At 40.9% G+C, this 16,837-nt stretch overlaps 1 protein-coding gene across 2 annotated transcripts in view; it reads left to right on the top strand.

The window, feature by feature from the left end:
- The window catches only part of Lilli (AF4/FMR2 family member lilliputian), a 209,824-nt gene that overhangs the window by 3,645 nt on the left and 189,342 nt on the right, over nucleotides 1-16,837 (top strand). For both annotated transcript variants that reach the window (XM_077408926.1, XM_077408929.1), the window contains exon 2: nucleotides 7,619-8,864. In XM_077408926.1, the coding sequence (XP_077265052.1) occupies nucleotides 8,800-8,864 (65 nt within the window). In that variant the 5' untranslated portion in view covers nucleotides 7,619-8,799. The remainder of the gene's footprint in view (nucleotides 1-7,618; nucleotides 8,865-16,837) is intronic.

Genomic DNA, 16,837 nt, shown 5'->3' with positions numbered 1-16,837 from the left:
AAAAAATATGTGATTTTTTTTCTGTCAAAAAGATTTTATTTTTCAAAAAGCCTGTTCGAACGCTCGCGTCTCCCAATCAGTCCGGATCGTCCGGATAATGGAGATTCTACTGTAATTTCATTGAGTTCAACGGAAGTATCCTATTGACCGTGCGATGACAAAGCTTTTATTGAAACAACAAAATGTTCGCGTCGTGTTGACGATACTTTACGGACGTGGTCACGTTCGTGAGCGTAACGCGCGTTGTCGTGTGTGAGGTATCGGTCGATGAGGCGATCTCGGGGAAGAGTGAGACAGAAAGAGAGAGAGAGAGAGAGAGAGAGAGAGAGAGATGCGAAGCCGTCTGTGGGGGAAACAGCGTGGACAAGATTACGATGGCGACGTCGTGCCGACGTCGAGTCCAGTCGAGTCTCTCTCTCTCTCTCTCTCTCTCTCTCTCTCTCTCTCTCTCTCTCTCTCTCTCTCTCTCTCTCTCTCTCTCTCTCTCTCTCTCTCTCTCTCTCTCTCTCTCTCTCTCTCTCTCTCTCTCTTTCTTTCCGTAACCCGAAGCAGAAAATTCACCTTGGCTTGAGTATCCCCTGGAGATTAACCCTTTCCGGCCGAGAGATTTCAATCGTGCGTTCACGACGTATTGTGTCTTACTTTAAGCATATTTGAACGCGATCTTGGGAAAGCTGCGTCATTTTCTTTGAGTTCTTTTTTTTACGACGAAGAGACTCGAGAAAGGAAGACCCAAAATACGATAAAAATGTTTTAATTAGTTTTACCTGCGCGACGATAGATATAGCATTTGCTTTGAATAATATACGCGCGACAGTCATTTTTCAATTATTGAATTACTGATAATACAGAGACCATTATTAAACCGAAGAATATTTGATTGACTAATTATAATTATTAAATTACGAGTTATACGCAGGTATTGTTGTATCAAAGAATATTTAATTGTTAATTACAGTTATTAAATTACTAATAACAGACGTTATTAACGCAGACGTTATTAAATGAGTCTAGCGAATCGTTCAGGGAAATTCGACGTGGCTGTGGGGAAATCGGTTAGGTGGACAGGTTGCGTTTGTGCTAACAAGTCGGAGTCTCGTCGCCGTGCATTCCAAGGCGTGGATTCCGGAGCGGTTTTCTTTTAGTAGAGAGGGAACGAGAGAAAAAGAGAGAAAGAGAGAGAAGTGGAGCGCTTACGGTACTGATTTTCCAGCGTATGTACATTTAATGTCGCTTGACTCTCTTTTCTTTTTGTCCTTTGCCAGTTTTCGTTTGCGCAACAAGTGAAGGTCTGACATACGGGGCGGAATATGCAAAGCGTAAACCGAAAATCGTCGGTAACGCTACAGAATTTAATTTCGCCGCCTTGCCGCGATCCGCGATACTAATCGTCCGCGATGTTTTCATGCATACATAAATATATATTTTAATACATATTCTAATTGGATCTTTTTCGAAGGACAGCGAGGTTAAAAAATCCAACGAAAGGGGAGTCATATATTCGCATGGTGTAAATCTAATCGACAATTGCAATTATAGAGGTAGAGAAAAAAAGAAATATGAAAGAAAGAAAGATGATGAGAAATAATAGTACTTTTTTTTAAATAAAATCACGAGATATTCTTTTATTATTTTTTCCGTCTTTGAGTTTGGAGCTCGACAACTTGACATACAAAAAAATATCTTCTCTCGTTTAACGCAGTCAGTATTGCACGTAAAAAAATAATAGATGAATGTACTTACGCGAGAAATACGGTATATGTATTATGCCTGAGAAGATCACGACCGAAAACGAGATCTCGTCGCATCCGGGGTACGGGGATTGCTTCTGTCACGACGACGTATTATACGTAAAAAGCGCAAAGCGCCCATTTAACGGCCGGTGAAAATAACAGCCATGGTGCCGCGCCGTGGAAAATAGGGTAAGGCATCCGAGATATCGGCGACGGCGGCGGTGGCGGCCCGCTCAAGTCGCATCGCGATAAATTTGCATCGCATTGTGAATCGCGCATTTCAATTCGAGCGAAGACCGGAGGAGCGCCCGGCCGCGCGCCGCCGGCCGATTCGCCGTTTAACAAATCGCGACTCGCGAAAATGTCAGCGACTCGAGACTCGAGTAGGTCGTTTGCCCTTGTAACACGCCGGATACTTTCGACTTTGGTGAGAACGCTGTGTATCAACCGGTTCGTGTAAAAGGATCTCGCTCGCGCTCTCCGCGCGCGTTCGGTCCGCGCGCATGTTTCCCTGGATTATTACGGCGTTATAACTTTCAGAGAACGCAGCCGCGCGCTCGTCTCTCGGAATATTTCTTTCTTTCGTGCCCCCGATTTTTGGGGGAATCTTTTCTTTCTTTTCCCCGAGCCGCTAATCGCGCGTACCGCCCCTGGGGACCGTTCGGTCCGTACAATTTACGCACTTCCGAATCGTTTTCTTTAAGGTGTGTACTTATCGGCTCGAAAGTTATCGGCTATTATAAGATTTACGAGCCTCGAATTGGGACCACTTTTGCTGTTAAGTTGTTTCGCCGTTTCCGTAATCGACGGTATATTCGCCCTATCTTTAAAGCAAATTATTGATGCCCCCCTTGGAGTAACTTGAAATTATCGAGTATTCGCTTTGGATTCGACTCTAACCGCGCGGATGGGGATATGAAAGATTTAACGCACGTAGAGATTGCCTTGGGATTTTCGACAAGTTTCTTGTTAGACCTTTCGACGCATTACGGCCTCTTCAAAAAAATTTTTGCAAGCTCGCTAATAAAGGTTTGAATGTTTCCCAGGCTCTTCTGTGGCAGTATCCGTTTTTTTCTTCTCAGGTTGCGGCCGTGCTTTAAAAAATAATAAGTCTGAAAAAAATCACGAAAATCTTTTAAGCTCGTAGATTTAACACGCCTCGCGTCGACGAATCTCCGTCAAGATGATCGAAAAACTGTAAAGTCGATCCCGGTGCTCTCAATATCGCGAGAAAGGTAACTCGAGCACGCGAGCGTGGATTCTTCGGGAGCGGAGCGGAGCGGAGAGCAAGAAGACGCGCACGCGGTGAAAGTGCACAGAGACGAGGAGGCGGCAGAAGCTGTGGGAGAAAGGAATAATTATACGGTTTATGACACGCCGAGTGTCGTAACGGGAAGGATTCCTGGCGGCCGCAACGCTTCTTACGCGTCCTTCGTTATCCCGTTTAGTTCCGCACCGTTGTAAATCGTCGCAGCGCTTAGGCCAGAGGCTGAGCCTTAAACCACTCGATCGTCGCGCGTTTAATTTTTATGAAAGAAAGACGGTTCCCCTGCCCTGCGAAAGGAAGAAAGATACTTCCAGCTTTGGTCTGCGAGTACCGCAGTGTCATTATTCTCTTTGTGCGTATAGAGGTCTTTTTAGCGGGAAATGTCAAGGGACGCCGTAAATTTCGTTTATAGCACTTTTTCTATTTTTCGTACCGCATATGGTCGCGAATCTTTTGTTAAAATTTTAACACAAGGTCCGTGCGAGATTGAGAAAGGCTGGAAAATATTTTGTCATTTTCTCTTCGTTTGTAAAAGCCGCTTATTCTTGATTTCCAGCTACGTCTAAAATTCTAAATTTGATATTTTCATTATAGAAAAATCAATTCGTCACGGAACCTATTATGAAACGTACTAATAAATTTCGTTTTTTTTTGTGGTTCAAAGATTTCATTGTTCACGTTTCTAAATCGATGCCAAATGATGTTGCCGAATGACGTTGTCTTGTGTTACGCATATTTATAGAACAGTTGTTTCGTGAAAATTCGGAAAGCGGAGTCTTGGGGAAAACCGAGCGGGATTTTGTATTTGAGATACTTGGAACTTTAATATTGATAGAGTCGCCTACATCACCCCAGTTAGCAGCTCTTAACTGGCAAACTCGATTGTTAATCACGTCGGTTTACACCGAGATTATCGCACCGCTTCTTGTTTACGCGCTTTTTTTTTTATCGCGAGCGTCAAGATAAACAAGTAGCCTCGCACTTGGCGCTTTATCGGGATTTGCAAGAACGGCGACGGTTAAATTCTATTAACGCCTGCTTACCGAATTAGTAGGGATTAAATCGCGTTAATCCTAGAATCCGCAGATTTTTTTGAGACCTTGTAGTATTCGTTTTCTTTCACGGTTTTACCAAAATGTTCGACTAAATCTTTTTCATATATATCACCACTTTAATTATCACGAATTTTTATTATGAGATCATGCAGGGTTAAAAATGTAAACGAAGGTGGACGTAGTAATCATCTCATTTTCTTGAAGATAACTGATTTTTTAAAAACTTTTCGTGACTTGTTCTAATTTTGTCATCGATAATAATTCACCCTTAAATGCGCAATTTTTCGTGGCATTTATTTTTAAAATAAATGATGATTTTCTGGGCTTTTCCATTCAGAAAAGAAAGAAGGGCCAGAGAAGGCTCTTTAGGTGTGCAAAGTGTTGCGCGTTTTCAGTTCGAACTTCATAAGGGACACGGAGCATCGAAAAGTCGCTTTGCATATATGCAGAGCTGCGCACTTAAGGGTTAAAGAACAAGACGTGTTCTGCTCTATATATTCATCGTCTTGCTTTAAGCTGGAGATGAGCCAATAAGAGCTAGACCGCAGATGCGCGCCGTGCATAAATATTAATGCCAATATATGATTGCTTTTGTAATAATCGCCAAATGTTTTTATTCGCTTTGAATCCTCCTCAATGGCAAACTAAATGAAAGTAACATCAACGGAATATCCACACTTTATATGTTTGTTGCATTGTTATTATTGAAGCAATTGTATATATATCGACATAATTAATTATGCATCAGTATCTACGATCAATATATTTGCTATTTCATTGGCTCTTTTTTATTAAAGAGATTTTATATCGAAGAATGCCTTTTCATTGTTTCTATCCTTCTCATTAAAAATTCTTATACTAAGAGTTTATTATAACGTATCACTAATAGTTTATCTTAATGTTATCTTTTGCATCAGTTCGTTATGACATCGCCAATAGCTTATCTTAATGTTATCTCTTGTCTCGTTAACGAAACAAAATATCGTTGTTAACAATGGTAATGTTGTCGCTTATGTTTTATCGTAATTTATTTTAATAGCGTTTACGCAAAAGAGTGAGTCATTCGTATGAGCTATGCAGCAAGTACACGCAGCATATAAAGTGATTTGATAATGGAGATGGTGAGAAAGTATGTACAAAGTATATATACAAAAATTTCGGATAGTTTTATTGGGCAACTTTGGTCATTTTTTTTTTAAATTATTATTAATTAATTATAATTAATTAGCCATTAACGGATGTCCAGTCTGGAACACCCTGCATATCTAGCTTATATAATATATGTATAAATATGTAATATATTTTATATGTGTATTATTATATATAAAACATCTAAAAAATACACATCTATTTCAGCAGATCGAGAGAACAAAACGAGAGAGAAAGGTTTTAAATAAACGCGATAAAAATTTGGAGCTTGGATATCGAAGATCTTTCAAAATGGGTATAAATAATTGCGTGAAATTACGCTACGAAATAATTATACGGTTTAAATATCATAAATACTTTCTTAAAGCAATGCAAACGGAGGTCTTGAAAGTTTAAGCCGGGTTTCGCGCCCGGCTCGGCTCGGCTCGGTTCGGCAAGCCGCCATGTTGGAACAGTCTAACGCGGCCAATCGGACAGTCAGACGCGCGGTCAGGTGACTTGAGACTTCCCGCGCGCGACGAGCACACCGCGGTTCGCGAAACGCGATACGCGTTCCTTCCCTCGGTTTTCGCGACAGTTTATAAATAAGCATGCAATAAACTTCGCCGGAGCCCGACGCCGCCGTCGGGGCTGCACCGCGTAGCGTCTCCGTCGCGCGTGCAGATCGTCGGCTTCGAGGAGGCTCGCTCGCTCGCACGCGACGAGAGCGATGATGGCGTCTCGTGACGACGCCTCTCGAGGGGCGATCGAAGGTAGGTGCACGGGGTAGCGCCGAGCGAGACCGTGCTCCGAAAAACGTAGGTATCCTGTATAGTTTGCGAGGACATTCCACGGTTAGAAGAACGAATATCACGTTCGAGTAATAATTGCGCTGTAACGAGGTAATCTCGGCTCTGCGGATTTCTATACGTGTCTTCTTACGACTTTGCGAACTGTATAGAGAGACCTGCGATTTCGTATTAGTTGTTACATATTACTTTCTGAGCTTGTACGTGCACCTTGAGTTCTCAAAAGCGTCGAGGCCCCAAAATGTATCTTGAACCTAATACGACATACGCATAGCTATAGTTCTCTGTAGCAACGGTATCTGTGGATAGTTCCAATATGGCGGCGGGTGCAGCCGGGCGGTTTGAAATTGAGGGAGGGATCATTTCACGAGAGATCGATTCACTCTATATGTCGATTGACAAAACATAGAGCGATATCTTGTTGTTCTATGGCTGCCGCCGTTCGCTTTGGGCGCTTTCGCGCTGAAAGCGTCAGTCCTATATCTTTATTGCTCATTACATATGTTGAAAAAAGATGGAGTGATGCTTTCAGCACGAAAGCACCCAAAGCGAACGCAGCCTATATATAAAAGAGGATTAGAGGAAAGGTAAAGAAAGTTGCCAATCTTAAACTGCCAATTTCCGACTCGTAGAATGCTCGGTGTAGAAGAGGAAAAAAAATGGGAAAAAAATCCGATCGGAACGAGGGCAATTAAGACCAATTCCCGTAAGTCTCTTAATTAGCAGCGAGTTTGGCGTAAATAGAGGATTGCTAAACATTTCTGGCTTCCGCTTTTACGCTCAACTCTCTTCGGTTTCAATTTGAACGCGCGGATACGTTCCGAGCGGCGTGAAACGTGTAAATTAGGCTCAATTGCCAGCGGACCGAAACCGAAGGACCGTGTGAATGGTTATTATAAGAAAAAAAAATCGTTCCGCCGAACGGGCCTTTACTTTCGCGCGACGCGCGCCTCCGCGGGAATATTCCGTTTGTTTATACGTCAACGGCAGCCTTCGCGCGCGGATTGCAAGCGAGCGAGCGAGCGAGAGAGAGACGAGCAGTCGAGTGACAGAAGGGGGAGAGAGAGAGAGAGCGAGCGAAAGAAAGAAAGAGACGAGAGATCGACTCAAGCTCGAGCGACTGTCGGCTGCATTCGGCGCACTTTCACTCGGGCGATACGAGCGAGGCGCGCGCGCGCGAGCGCGATTTCGGCGGTGTTGAATCGCAACAGATTTCGCGCGGAAGATCGGCAATCGCGGGCTCGACAGCGATTCGCGCGTTGTCGCCGGTGGTAATCGGCGGTACGAAGCCGAGGGAGAGTCCTCGACCGCGTCTCGAAATGTAGAAAACGCGCGAGCGAACGTCGCGCGTCGCGTTTTCTGCTACTGGGTGGGGGGTGGGGGGAGGGGATTGACAGACGGCCATGTTTGGTAGCGACGGCCGCACGTGGCGACGCGGCCAGTCGCGGCCAGATGGTGCACGTGCGCGCACGTGCGTAGACCGAGAGAGAGAGAGAGAGAGAGAGAGAGAGAGAGAGAGAGAGAGAGAGAGAGAGAGAGAGAGAGAGAGAGAGAGAGAGAGAGAGAGAGAGAGAGAGAGAGAGAGAGAGAAGAAAGTTGAGAACCCGTCGAATTTTCTGTCCGCAGGTGTAAGCGAGACCGGCAAGAACGAGTGGGCCGAAGGTATTCCGGGGCGAGTCAACGAGGCGACGCCGCCGTCGCGACGCCACATCTGGTGATCGCGAGGCGACGGGAAGAGCGAGCGAGAGAGAGAGAGAGAGAGAGAAAGCGAGCGAAGTTGGAGAGGAAGGAGACGCCCCGCGCGCGGCGTTCGCGCACGCGTGCTGACGCAGTCGATCAGTCAACAGTCAACCGGTGGCGAACGTCATCCGCTTCTTGGAATATCTCCGGCGGAGCGAGCCCCGCGATCGAATTCTGTCCGAGTGCCGAATCGTGTACGCGCGCGGACAGTGTCCTTCGCGGCGGCGAGTTTGTTTGTTGTTACCGCGACGCGCTGTATATACGCCGTCGTCCGTGTTGAAAGTGCCGCGCGCGACTCGCCGTTGCTCGCCGTGACGATCGTCGCGCGCCGCCGATCAGTCCACTTCCGGCGTTTACGTTCGGCGCCGCGGGAAATCGGAACGAGACCCACTGGGGTCTTTAAACGGACGTTATACATATGCGCGCGACACAGGATTTCTCGCGGAAGGGACAGAGACGCGAGACGCGAAGTTCGTCGGCGATAATCGCGGAGAAATACTTAACACGCGAGTTTTCCAGAGTGTTGATCGTTGAATTGTTGACAGAAAAAGACTGAAAAGGGTAGGCAGCAGAGACGGGGACTTACGAAAGAAGGTACGTGCATCGATATACCCAGAAGAAGAGAAACATCGAGGTTACTACGACGAAGAGGTCGATGAGAGAAGAAAGCGGAGTACGAGATACGAGGAAGAAGAGTGAGAAAAGAAATAAGATACCGACCTAGAGGAAGAAGAGTGACTATCCGCGTATTCCTCGAGACTTTCCGCGTGTTTTTTCCGTTCGGCACGGGAGATTGATTTTTCCGCGGATTTGTCGGCGAGTCGCGATCGCGCGCGATCATTCTTGCGTCGTGGCGCCTGTTGCTGTCATTGTCGCCGGGACGATGTGTCGCGCGTGTAACAATCGCCAAGGTAAAACGTCGTCCCGACCACCGGTAGTAGATCATCGGCGGTGAATGGAGAGCTAACGCGGCGTGGATCAGATCGCACGTACAATTAATGCAAAGTGATGCAGTGCCGTAGTGTCAGTGACCAGTGCCACGTGCCCGTTGTTTGGATTACTTGAAGATGCCTTCGAACGGCGGTGGATATTATGACGACAGGAATCCTCTGCTCAAGGGCACCTTATCGAGGTGAGTACGGGCCTCGTTTCCTCTCGATCGGCTCGAGATCGATCGCAAGCGTTTTAAACTCGGCAAGCTCGGTACTCTGCCATTTTTAAATAGAAAGTTGCCGCAGTAGTCGTTATCGCAAGAAACGATAACGGAGATTTTTTGGGATGAAGATTACTACAGAAGTAACGCTCGCGTAAAACGTAGTATACGTTACACGTCTAAACGGAGGATGAACTTCTAATTGATACCTTTAAAAATTAAAATTTTATAATATAATTAAGTTTATGTGAGATAAATTTTGGAACAGCCGACAAATTTTATTTGACCATAAACAATTTTGAAAATGGTGGACGGTGATATCCGTAATACGCAATAATTAATGGTTAAATTATTAAAAATAAAACTGTTATTATATTATAATATATATAAATCTGAGTTTCATTATTAATTCTCATAATTAATCCTCATAATCTGATTTCTCTAATAGCCGAATGATAATGGAAAATCATGATAGTACCATTGCCGTGTTTAAAATGCTAATTTGTAAAATCCGCTATACCAGCTGCTTAATTTTATGGTCAGTGATACGTACAGCCTCCTTCGATATCTTGTTTTCGTATATTTTTCGAAGCGGAAGAGCGCGAGATACATTTGATTGTTTTCTATATGAAATGTGCATAAGGAGAGAAGCGGCACTGGGAAAGAGAGAGGGAGAGAGTCGCTTCTTGCGATCGCAGAGTGAAAAGCACGTTCCCGCAATAGATGTGCAGTTTGAGAGTTAACAAACTAACGGTCAGCATTCTCTCAGTGCACGTTCGCACACGGTGCGCTATCTAATACAGCACCCTTATTTACACGGTATATACAGCGTCTATGTCCCCGGAAAAGTTTAGAATTTAGACAGAGGATAAAGAGCCCACGCGCTATAGCAGCTGTAAACGAGAACGCGGCGCAAAGTGTCAATATCATTTGCATACGCCTGTTGAAATTTTCAATATTTTCCCAATATTTGAAAATATCCATATCTCCTTTTATCACGATATACCACGCCGCTATGATCGCGCGGTAATAGCGGTAAATCGGTGACCAACCTTTGCTCATCGACTTTTCAATTATCGTCAATATAACAACCATCATCGACAGATTGAAATACACGGCACGCAAAGCTGTATATCTCGGGGCTTTATATTTACAAGAATCTGCGAGTCAAAAGTGCTTTCTTTAATATATATTTAACGTTTATTCTCTCTAATATTTAATATTTAATATTTATTCTTTATTCTCTCTCTTTAAAATATTTATGCTTATCTGATATTGTTCGAAAGATAAAACGTCGACGTCGACATCGCAGATAGCGCCGGAAAGCCACGCGATGAATTTAAATCCGTTACTCGCTACGGCAGTTTGCAGGCCGCATTTAGATCGCGTTCAGCATTTACGTCCGGTTTCGTCCAACATTTTCGGCGCACGCGGTTCTTGAAAACGACGACGGCCTCGATCGGCGCGATGCACGACATCGCGTTATGTCGGTGCATTCGCAACCGTTGTCCTTGGCGCGGCCCTGTTAAATGCAAAATAGCGAACGAAGGGCAGAGTTCGTGTGTCGATATCCGACTTGTGTCTGGTTTACGCACGTATCTCTGCCGCACGTGTGCGACTTGTGTGCGCAGCCATCAGCCTCGATGCACCACGGTCGAGCACGCATATGCACGCGGCCTTTAATTTATCTCTGAAATGTCGAAAATCGATTCGTAAAGCAAAGTGGAGCAAATGCGGTAATCGGTTTAATAATGATCAATTATTATTAACAGATAGCGAGACTATAATTAAGACGAATTGCAAAACGAAAGGTTAAACGTTCGTGACACCATCAAGAGAAATAAAAAATATATAAAAAAATTAAAAGGTAATGCTTAATAATATAAGTAGTACATTAAATTAAGTGTAGGATACAAACAAAAGATATATCTTATCTATAGATATATTATTTACGAAAGACATCAATTTTTCTTTTTTCTTTTTTTCATTCCTATTTGATCGCAATTCTTTGTCGATATGGATACTCGCGAGGTATAAGTCTAATGCTCCGTGTAAGTAATGCAAAATGTGTATCGTGACTCGTGACTCAATGAATCGTCTCGTAAAGCGCGTGATGATTGCGGTATCGCCGAGTGTCGGGTTCATATATACATATACGTATACGCACATTTCGCATGTCGGCTCCGTTGTTAACGACGAGATACTCGCGATACGATGTGCTCGCTCAGTATCAGCCGGCATGGCACTTGGGACAATACTCACGTAAGCGTCGTCACGGCTGTCCTCGAATTTCACAAAATAACACGGAGGCTTTGCGCGGTGACTTATATTCAATGTAAACGTAATTAACGATCGCGCAGCTGGTGGAATAATAATTTTGCTGTTTGCACGCGCCTCCCTGCTGGAAATGTTCGCGCCCGGAATATCGCCATGGCGGACTCGATTACCGCCATAGGTATACCATATGTTCCTCGTTGATCCTAATAGACCCACAAAATGATAGTCGACACACAGTTGAGTCTATCCACGTGTAATCGATTTCAAATTAATTGAGAGAACATCGCGGACGAAGCTTTTTTTTTCGCTGTTAAAGAATATTCTGTATACGTGTTTAAGTTAATACCAATTTCATAATGGTTTTCTGTTTAATATTAATAGAATTTAATAATCGCATTAAATTATCATCAATTGATTGTATTATTAGTGCTGAGAGCTGCTATCAAATGCCTCTGCTATTAATTTAAATAATTTAATCTGAATTAATAATGGCATTTACTATTAAAATATGTAGATTTCACGAAATCGATATATGTGTAAAGATTTCTGGCCGGCGAGTTTTTTTTTTTTTTTTAACTTTCTCGATGTTAGATAAGTTAGTGAGATACCGATAATTCCACGAGTCCGTTGAATCCTCAAATCGTCGCGGTGGAACGGAGAGAAAGTTGGCTCGAACGAATCCGGCCGATGACAATAATAACTCGATAACGAGACAAGTTCGAGCGAGTTCTATTCCCGATTCCGCCGAAAGAACCGTTTCGAGTGACGCGCCTGTCAATAAAATCGCAGGCGTGGAATTCCTTTCACCATCGCGCGCGATTATCGTTTCGCTTCGAAGGAGGTTCCTTCGAGAGGACTCTCGCTTAGGTACGACGTGGATCGATTTTTCGCGGCACAATTAACCCGTTAAATATCAATCGAAATCGAAATATTAATAACGTTGATTGGTAATTATCATGGTCTCCTGCAATATATGCGCGATGCGATGCATTAGAAAGTTTGATATACATATCTATATTCTTTTTCTTTGCATTATTTTAAATAATTATTATTCACGTATTTCTAATCTAATTTAATTATCGATTATATATATTATATTTTATATTTATATAGGTTTCATTATATATGATGTCTGATAGAGATGCATTTGGTAAACAAGACCATTGAAAATTGAAAAGTAACCTTTCTACCAGAAAATTTAATTGGATGTTCTGTGCTCTTCGTGTGTAACATTTTGAAATATTAATTAAATATCTTGGTGCAATATATATAAGTATTGTCCGAAAGCAAAGTTCTATTAAAACTTATTTAAGATTAGCTGAAGAGTAAAGCCCCTTGCACAATAGGCGATAGCGATAGCGATAGCGACAGCGACAAGGTTGCCGACAAAGCTATACCTTTGTCGGCAACTTTGTCGCTGTCGCTATCGCTATCGTTATCGCCTATTGTGCAAGGGGCTTAAGGCTCTTATGCACAAGTATTTTTAAATAAACATTAAATTGGCAAAATCCACTAATCATCAATATATTAATTTATTAGATATAATTAAAATTTATGAGAGCAATATAATTGTAATTAATACAAGATATCTCCATTACTATTATACAACATTTTAATAAAAGCGATCTCTTCATATATACGATAGCAAATTGTTTTTATTATTATGCGTAAGTTATTTAAATTTGTGTATCATAGAGAAACTTTTCTGTTTTCTGTTCTTTTAATATATTCAAAAATAAATCCTCTTAGTTAATTATTTTTTTTATCTTTTAAAAATTTAAATTATGGACATCTAATAGTGAACTTTGAATTACAAGCAACAAAGATAATCGAAAAAGATTGTTCGTTCTAACAATTTTTTTTCAATGTACGCTGATAACGATAATTTAATCCATGAATAAATTAGTAGTAACCCATGTTAAAATAATTGATTTTTTAAACAGAATTTACTTGAGATATTATTTCTAATATTCATATTAAAAATGCTCGATTTTTCATCGATTGAAAACATCGTAAATACAAATTTTATGTCCGCTTAATAATAAAGAATTAATTATAAACGAATTGTTTGCAATTTAATTCTTAGTGTTAGTCACTTGCAATTAAGCACTTATGAATTCTGTATTTGTTAGTTTTACTCGAAGAAAAATCGACCATTTTTTACACAGATGTGGAAATAGTATCTAAAATTAATTTCACTTATCAATCTATTATTTTTGTCGTGTCTGTGGCTTCATTTATATTGTAGTGCATCAATATTATCAATATTTGAAGTTCGTGAAACGTTATTTATAAACACTTGACAGTTTTCCGACAAATTATATTTTAATCGGCGAAAAATTTAAAGCGCGACGCAAAATATTTGACTCTAATTTAAGCACCGTTAGAGAAATATTTATCTCCCCTAAATATCGTATAATGAGACAGCCAGTTTATAATATCCATATTCTCTATCTCTTTAATTTCTATTTTAAATACATAAATGGAGCTAAATATTTGCTTTTCGATAAATAATCATGCACCGACTCGATATGTTTATGACTTATAATAATTGGAGATAATTAATCTGCGCTAATAATCTTTGATCTGTTATCATAGAAATAATCACGTTTGGTATCTCCCGATACTTATCGCAATCGCGACGTTTAAAAGAATAACGTTCGACTTAATTGACATTTAGACATAATTATTTAATATAAAATGTATTGCTACGAAATAAAGTTTCTTTTTTTAAAGCGCAAAAATTAGGAAAAATAAGTGATACATAATAAATCAAGTTACGTAAATATTTTTACGATTAAAATAAATTATATTCCTCAAACGAATACTAGATTTGACGATATTCTTTAAGTGAATTAATTAATTAATAAAATATAAACTTTTATCACGAAAAAGAATTAAATAATTTGCGTGCAATCGTTGAAAAATCTGTTAGTAATAATACTTATTATATTGTACAAGATATGCATTACACTCCTACAGATAAACACGTATATATATTCATATACATATACGAATCAAATTGTGCCGGTGTGCTCGTCGCATCGAGATTCACGTAACGATTTCTCCATTAGTCTTCGAAATCCAACTCTCGAGCGGAATTAATCATCTTGGCGACGACGTTAGCGAGTCTTCGCAATACGAAGCGTAACGTCCGCGATAATGACTACATTCCGAGGAGACTCGAGTATATATTCGACGTGTATATAAACGTGTATTTCTCGTCGATACACATAAAAATATTTCGTAGCGGCCGTGTTTGGCTGGGTACGAGTACGAGACTCTCGGCACGGAGTTAAAGCCCATTGTTTACGTTACGCGGTTGCCTTGATGTTTTTGCGTGGCAGGCGGTTAACCGGCCGGGCGGGCAGGGGGGGGGGGGGGGGCGAACGCGAACACCGCGTGACGACGCATTATCCCTCGAGACGTTAGAGCGACAAGGTGCGAAGAGAGCGCATTGCAATGTACATCTCAAACGCGATCGCGTTCCCTATTATACGAAAAGTCGACGATGATCGGAACGCGCGGCCGCCCGATTCTTCCGCGTTCGACGACTCGTAAGCGTTATCGGGACGGTCGTTCGTCGAGACGAATGTATCTCACGCAATTGATCTACTCGAGGTATAATAGCACGCGCTATCATATTGAAACTCCTCCGGAAAACGTGCGAGTCGTCGGATCGAGAAATCCTCGAGCAACGAAAAGATGTGATACGTCGATCGTTGACGGAATTTACGTGTTCGAAATGTATCGCGTGTGCGATATTGAATCTCGATTAAAAATTGTCGAATGGTCTCTTTGTCTCGCGTACTCGTTTAACTCGAGACGACGACGTCGCGGATGTCGAGCGATCGTACTCGCGTGTGATCCTATTTCTTTCGTCGTAGGATAATAAGATGTACTTACTGCGTCACGCGCGTCTAACGTCGCGAGTGCCGCGCAAAGCGAGCGCCGAGTTGATCTGATCTAATTAGCGCACGCACAATCGTAATTAATTCGTGTTTTCGCGAGTGTTGTGGGAGTGCAATGAAGACACCTGAGAGGAGGAGCTGGCCTGGGAGGCGTCGGGCGTCGGCGGAGCAACGATAAGGTAATTATTTGTTTTTTATTTTTTACTTGGATTGATACAAATTAGATTTTTCTATTTATCGAATTTCACAAAAGTTTTTATATTAAGAATTTTATATTAAGAAAGAGATTTTTTTTCGAAAATCATAGAATTATTTTACGCGTACAGTAATTATTTATTGCCGATGTTAACTTTTTGGACGCTTCTATAATTTGCATAATGTATCCTTTATTTTACAGTTCAACGCAGTTACTGCTGCAACACTCCGCTGCTTCGCGTCGGATCGGTGAGTGCTAAATTTTTTATTTGGAGCAATGGATCTGTGGAAGTTAATTAATTTAAGATGTATTCAAATATATGTATATTATTGTATATATTTATTTCCAATCAGATATAGATATAATATTTCACAGATTTATTGTTGCGAAATGGATATAGGCTAGGACGGATTAATATTAATTAATATTCAATTCTGGAATGTGCGTGATTATCTATCGCGATTTGTGATCTCTACAAGGATGCTTATATTTATTAACATGTTTAGCGTTCTGATGTAATATGATAGACACTAATTGCAAAATCAGTTTGATTAGAATAAGTTTGAATATAAATACGATACGAAATATTTAACTTGCAAATTCGGCAAAAAGTAATGAATAATGGAGTAGCGATTTTATTCGCAAAGAAAAATTGTTTCTTAATCTGATAAAAATGTTACATCTTATACTTTTTGCCAAGCATTCTATAAACTATTATAAACAGGTGAAATTTTAGTGAAATACAATTGAAAGCACTATGAAGATGTGATAATTAATAATATTATTTTCTAAAATCAAACGTATATAATAATTGATTAAAATTGTTTAGCTTATTATCTAGATAAATAATAAAATAGAATGATAGAAGAGAGGAACTCTCTCTAAAGTATAACACGAATAAAATACGAATATTTTTGGAATAGAAAACTTCTTCATGGTGTTCATATCTCATAGACGATATACTATTTTTCAGGGAGTCGGAAGAAAATAATCACGTTTTGTGTATATTTAATAAATGGAAATATGCGTGAAATAAAAATATATGTGAAACAAAATTAAATATCTATATGAAATACGATACAGGAAACGCGTGTTTTTGAGTATGTTATTATTTTCTCCTCCCAAATATCGCTTTAATAGACTTCAAAGTCTGCGTTTGGTCTCTCTGTACTTCGGTTCAGAGTTGAATATTATACAAACTGTTGCAGGAAATTAATACTCTTGTCAGACAGTATTTTCAGTATACATTTTACAAACATATATGAAAAAAACGAGCGTGTTTCAATTAATTTCTTTAATAAAAGAATGTGCTAACAGAGTTATTGTATCCTATATCTTCACAATTTTATTCTTATCTTACATAGCCTATCCATTCATATTTATTAATAATAATTTGACTTGACTATCGTTCTCACATTTGTTCGAAGCAGAGATAAATTATATGAAACGTGAGAAATATTCGCAGAACGCAGAACGGACTGACTTTTCGCGTACGGTATCGCGTCTTTTTCTACGCTCAATCCCGTACTTAATGACGGTCGATGAAATTAAATCCTCGGCGGCGCGGA

The sequence above is a fragment of the Temnothorax americanus genome, unplaced genomic scaffold (genome assembly GCF_048541705.1).
Source record: "Temnothorax americanus isolate GAGA-0224 unplaced genomic scaffold, ASM4854170v1 Scaffold25, whole genome shotgun sequence".
Classification (NCBI taxonomy): Eukaryota; Metazoa; Arthropoda; class Insecta; order Hymenoptera; family Formicidae; genus Temnothorax; species Temnothorax americanus.
Note: the sequence above shows the minus strand (reverse complement) of the source record. Positions and strands in the feature narration are given on the sequence as shown.